Source organism: Aplysia californica, unplaced genomic scaffold (assembly GCF_000002075.1).
Source record: "Aplysia californica isolate F4 #8 unplaced genomic scaffold, AplCal3.0 scaffold01776, whole genome shotgun sequence".
Classification (NCBI taxonomy): domain Eukaryota; kingdom Metazoa; phylum Mollusca; class Gastropoda; order Aplysiida; family Aplysiidae; genus Aplysia; species Aplysia californica.
In genome coordinates this window covers 15,890-22,064 of record NW_004799046.1, presented here as the reverse complement: position 1 = coordinate 22,064, position 6,175 = coordinate 15,890, and the positions used below count along the sequence as shown (strand labels likewise).

Genomic DNA, 6,175 nt, shown 5'->3' with positions numbered 1-6,175 from the left:
CTCTCTCTCTCTCTCTCTCTCCCCCCCTCTCCTTTTCTTTCTCTCTCATCGATAACTTTCTATTATCAAAGATCGTTCATAACAAGATAGTTCACTCGGCCAAAAAAGTCTCCGTGGAAGTCCGCGCACTGGTTCGGATGGCGCTGCAGTTTTTGTTTTGAAGCTCTCTTTCGTTTCTCCAGAAGAAGAAGAAGAACAGCAAAGGTTGTTGGTTTCACTTTTATTGTTTTTCACACAAGTGGGGTAACTCTGTTCGCAAAGTCCGCACTTTTTCGAAGAGGGCGCCACCGGATTTTGAGTGTCAACATGGACTCGTGACTCAGCCTTGTTGTGATTGGCTGCAAACCACCCGATCGCGGGACTCGCAGGTCTGAAAACAAATGCGTTTGTTTTTGCAGGTCACCGACCGAGTCGATCCATTAATCCCACGATGGCCGCTTTGTGCCCTCAATTTGGCTAGCCTCCACTACCAAATCGACCCGACCCGACCCGACCCGATCGCGCTAGTGGGCACCCCTTATCACAGTTGCACTGAACCTTAAGAGATAACACTTAAAGATTGAGAGACATTGCTCCAACCGTAAAGACTGCAGAACTCTCAGGTTTCCTTGGGCTCAACTTTTCTGGGATTCTCTGGCGTTATCTTTTAATTACTTTTTTCAAAGCTGTCTTGATTATTATTATTTTTAAGGCGGGGGACGAGGTGGTAAAAGCCATGACCTTGTTTGAGATTTCTTTTTCTTTTTCTTTTTTTCTTTTTATATTTTTCCTTTCATTTTTTTTTCTTGTTGTTCTGTTGTTCACCATTTGACTATATGCTAAAAACGTTGTTAATAATTGGATATAATTATGTAACTTGGCTATATAGCACCTCACCCTATACAATTAAAACGTCTGTGAATTACAGTTAATTGTAGAATTAGAAATATTCGTTTTCAGAACGAAGAAATGAAACAACGTCTAATGCAACGCCATGTGGAACCAACGCCCCTGTAAACAAACCTGCCCTAGCTTTGTCTATATCTCTTTTTTCTTAACCCTATGTATACGGCCTATCAGTTTAGCTTGCTCGCGGCATCACTTAGTTGTTTACAGTCTTGGTAAAAATCAACCAAATGTGAGCCAATCTTATTTATCTGTTACCAAGCTGTATGTTTACTGCTTGGACGATTCAATTCTATTCTTTTTGGTGTTATCTATTATCTATTTGTGGTGGCCGAAATCTGCTATTCAAAAGGCTTTTTAGTGGCTGCATCGATCGACATGCGGTTTTCGCCAAAAAATTCTTTAAAATATTCTCCAGAGCATGGCGCCCTTGGTTTTTTCAGTTTCGAGACAGTTTTGCTGCAAAAAGCTAAATTTCTTTATTTCGCCGATCGCTTTAGTAGGCCAACGCTTCCGTCTCGGTAATTTTAGAAAATCCGGAAGTGATATTTCGCTAGGCGCGTTTTGTTTTGAGAGTATAGATCTAGACCTTCTAATTTTTTGCATCTCTCAAGATTTATTGCCCCATTCCAGTAGAATGTGAATATAGTAGGCCAATGAATTTTAGTTGATATTAAAGCACCGGTCATTCCTTTCATCGAAAGGGGGCCCAGCTAGTTTTATATATATATATATATATATATATATATATATATATATATATATATATATATATATATATATATATATATATATAGTTTCAATAGGAGCGGAATAGTATAGGTAAGTTTGTAACGATAAAAAATTGGTTGCGTACAAAGGAGAAATAGTCCTGTATCATAATCATCATCAAGTAAGTGCCATATCTGCGACAGATGCTCTTAAAAAGCTACATTACCGGTACCCTGACCTTTCCCCTTTACCCATCTGTTTAGGTTCTCCAACAAAGTTGCTCTGGGCGTACCCCTGCCTCGTTTGCCTTAGATTTTGCTATTGAGAGCGAGATGTTCAAGACCTTTATGTCTGTTCAGGTGTCCCAAAAATTGTAACTGTCTTTACCTGATTGTTTTTATCTGTGACTGTCCCACTTGGGCTTCTTCAAGTACACACTACCTCATTTGATTTCCTTTCCTTCCAAGATATTCTCGGCAGTCTCCTAAGAAGCCACCATATAGTTGCTTTTATTTTATTTTCACTATCTTTAGTCTTCCTCATACTAAGAGTTAAATAGTCGTTGTCGTATCGAAGTGGTTTAGGATTTTTTCTCTGTAAGTGGCCATACCTACGGAACATCGCGCCCGCGCCGACCACAGATATCACCTTCACCTTAACTCTCTGTTTGAACCGGTGCCGGTTTGTGTATTTGCTTGTTCATCTGTTTGTTTGTTTGTTTTGTCGTTGGTTGGTTGGGTGGTTGGTTGGTTGGTTGGTTGGTGTTTGAGTGTATGTTTTGTTGTGTTTCTTTTGTGGGGGTGGGGGGGGGGTGAAAGGACGAGTCGGAACACCGGTATTACCCATGCTCTCTCCCTCTCCCCCTTCCTTTATTGTTCCCACATTTAATTCTTTCTGTGCTGCAAACTGATACATCAATGCTTTTCTCTACGCCGTTTCATACGCGTTGATAATAAATTATTTATTAGACAAAAAGTGTTAAGTGGCGCGAAGAAGGGCATATTATAATTGTGTATAGCCGTACTTCAATCAAGAACTTAAGAGAAGTGACAGGCAGAATACTTTACATGTACTCCTATCCACTAAACCTCTCATCAATCATCCTCCCCAGTTCATGTGTGGTTGGCGGGCGCTCTGGAGCGGTTTGCTACTTCTTTCCTATGAAATACAATTGTATATCGTCCTCATCTCTCCTCCTTCTCTTCTTTATTTGCTACTCTCTAATAACGCCTCTAATCTCCGGTACTTGTATGACCTAATTGTGTTTCAAGTGCCGTAAATTCTTTTCAAAACTAAAACTAAAACCAAACTCCCCAGTTCGTGGGCTGTGACGGATACCTTGGCTCCCGGGTGGAGGAGGACAACTGCCGGGTGTGTGCGGGAGACAACTCCACATGCAAGACGATCTCTGGTCTCTTTGACAAGCCTTTGCCAAAAGGAGGTACTGCCCCTTTATACTATATTTCTCATACATTATTATAGTAATGAATTGAAGATCTGATCTTTTCACATTCCCATCAATACATCTACAACTGCAAGATAATCTCTTCAACAAGCCCTTGCCCATATAAGGAGGTACTGTCCCTTGATACTTCTCACATATTCTTCTTCTACAGGTGTCTGGAGTAGACATTGATGACTATGGTACCCCATTCTATCCTGCTGTCTGTCTTTTTGATCAGCTCAGTTGTTATCTTTGTGTTGTTCGTTTCAAAGCTGTTCAGACCACCTTTGTATGTTGTTTTTTTGCCTTCCTCTTCTCTTTTCTCTCTATCTTTCCACATAGCAGCAGTTTCTCTAGTCCATTTGACTGCACACATTACTGTAGCAATAAATTGAAGATCTAAATCTGTTTTACGTTCCCATTGATACAACTCCGCCTGCAAGACAATCTCTGGTCTGTTCAACAAGCCCTTGCCTAAAGTAGGTACTGTCCTTTGATACTTCTTTCTCTTTCTTGTTATACATGTAAAATAAATATTATGTAATCTTTTTTACGTCCCGATCGAGCCAATTCAGATCAGCAGGACAATCTCTGGGCTTCTTCGGCGAGCCTTTGTCCAAAAGAAGCACCCATCCTTTGATACATCTTACCTTTTCTTTCTCTCTTTCTTGGCGCTCTCCGTCTACTGCAGGATGTCGCATTCCAACAATGACCTCCATTCTGTTTTATCAGCTGTTTCCGTGGCCATGTTGTTTCCGTCAGCTCTCTGATATTATCCTGCCACCTTCTTTCTAGTTTTCTTCTTGATTGATTGATTGAGTTGGTGTTTTACGGCACTACGGCACTACCGACTCAATTTTGGTTATGTAAGTGCCACTTCTTCTTGAATACTCCATACTTATTACTGTAATGCACAATGTAATAATTTAAAACAATTAAATATTTATTACATGAGTTGTGGTGGTAGATCATGATTTATCCTACGAGTGAAATTGACAAGTTGTAATCATGAGTTTCAACGAGTTATGTACGATCATTGACTTTGCTTACAAAAGGTTAGAAGGCGAATGTAGTGCGCGGAGTAATTTATGCAATTTTTTTATATTTAACGTTTGAGATATATCATCAGCTAATGTAAAGATTTATTTTACCGGAAGTGCAACGCTAAAACAACTCCAAGTATGGTATAAAATGTAATTTTTACGTCCCCATTGACACAAATAATTCTGATCCGCAAAACGATCTCTGTTCTGGTCATGTTAGACAAACCGTTGCTCAAAGGAGGTAACTTCACCATGATACTTCTTAGACATTTTTATAATGATAAATTATAATCTTTTTACGTCCTCATCGACGCAATAATCCTAATAATCACTTGGTTACTGCTCCGACCCTGCCTGTCAGGGCCTACCCAGACTGAGGGGGATACAACTTCTCAAAAGACAGACGGAGAGACTTCGTACTTAATCCTTCTCCTCTCCGGAATCTAACCCACGTCTTTTGCATGCATCAATTAAGAACATAACTGTTTTACCATAAACGTCTGCCTTCCATATTACCGTACTGTATTACAAAAAAATGTATTTGTTTTTGTGTTTTATTTGTTTTTGCATGTATATATAATAATATACTTATTGTTGTTGCTGTATTGTCGTTGTTGTTGTTATTGTTGTTGCTGTTGTTGTTTTTGTCGTTTTTGTTATTGTTTACGTTGTTTTGGGCAGCAGCAGCACCGTGAACAACAAGATTTAAAAAGTGACAAGTTCAAATATAATTCACCTTCTTGAAGATTCTCTCAATAACAACTTTCGATTCATTTTCAACAGCCTGTTTTAGATTTGACAAAAGTTTTAACTATAGGCACATCAAGTGAAAATAACATTACCCAATCCTACTGAAAACATCTAAGTTTAACCATGAGTTACGGTATTTCCGTAATCTGGATTCTGTGCAAGTTAGATGGGATCCATTGACCTCTTTACTGTCAAGCCTACTTTATAAAATGTAACAAACAGCTCAAAAGAGCACTGGGTTAGGCAGTAGAAGGGTTAACTAAAATGTTTGTCAAAATGTGCAGAGACAAGATGTTTAATGTTGAAAGCAGACCAGCCGACAATTTTACAGTGGCCACTTTCTGTCGGGTTTACTGTGTGTGTACATGCAAAAATTCGACTGTTGAGATATATCACCTGGTGTAAGCTGGATAATTTAATGCAAACTAGAATTCTGACTCCCTGTCGAGGTAACCCTACCCTTTAAGTTTAGGCGGTCTGTGCAGCGTAAAAATAACTTTATTCTCTCACTTTATCGGTTCGAGGGCTATAATGAACCGGCAATATACAGGAGACCTTGGCTTAGTGCGGATTTGTTTGTTTGTTGTTGGGGGTTTTTTGGAGGGGTGGGTTGTTTTTGTTTTTTTAAAGGGGGGTTATATTTTCGTTTTGCGTGTGTGTGTGTGTGTGTGTGTGTGTGTGTGTGTGTGTGTGTGTGTGTGTGTGTGTGTTTGTGGGTATGTATGTAGTTGTGTGTGTGTGTGTGTGTGTGTGTGTGTGTGTGTGTGTGTGTGTGTGTGTGTGTGTGTGTGTGTGTGTAAAGTTCATATTTGCTTGAAAAAAAAGTAGACTCTAATTGTAAATATCATCTAGACTATTTTTTCTTGCATTGTATGGCAAGTGTTTTGTGACTTTTCTTTTCTTAACTCAAAGAGAGTAGTGTGCTTTGCATCTTCTAACCTATCAAACATCAGTCGTCCTTATCTGTTTTCCTTTTTTTTCTCTCCGTATGTTACACTCTTGTGACACTTCTAACGGTCGGCACTTTTATTACCAATTCAGGTTGCCCCTTCCATTAAACTCTTAGTTTAGTTTGTTTTTGTAAGTGTTTTACGACCCTTGCAACACAAATAGGTCAGATAAATAATAATATTTGCATTTATATAGCGCATATCCATGCTCAAGAGCTTGCTCTATGCGCTTTACAACTATTATTACCCCAGCAGACCCTCTGAGAACACTCAGAAACATTCTCAGCTTCCGCGGAAGCATACAGTGCAAGCTGCGGATTTCACACTATCAAACTCACAAGATCTTTCACCGTCTATAGCTGGGTACCCATTTCCACCTGGGTGAAGTGAGG

General features: G+C 39.4%; 1 protein-coding gene across 1 annotated transcript in view; it reads left to right on the top strand.

Annotated features, from left to right (window-relative positions):
• LOC101847859 (A disintegrin and metalloproteinase with thrombospondin motifs 6) overlaps positions 1 to 6,175 on the top strand; it is a gene marked incomplete in the record, with an annotated part of 30,085 nt that overhangs the window by 12,583 nt on the left and 11,327 nt on the right. The window contains 1 exon segment of the mRNA XM_013090987.2: positions 2,914 to 3,037. Within this exon segment, the coding sequence (XP_012946441.1) occupies positions 2,914 to 3,037 (124 nt within the window).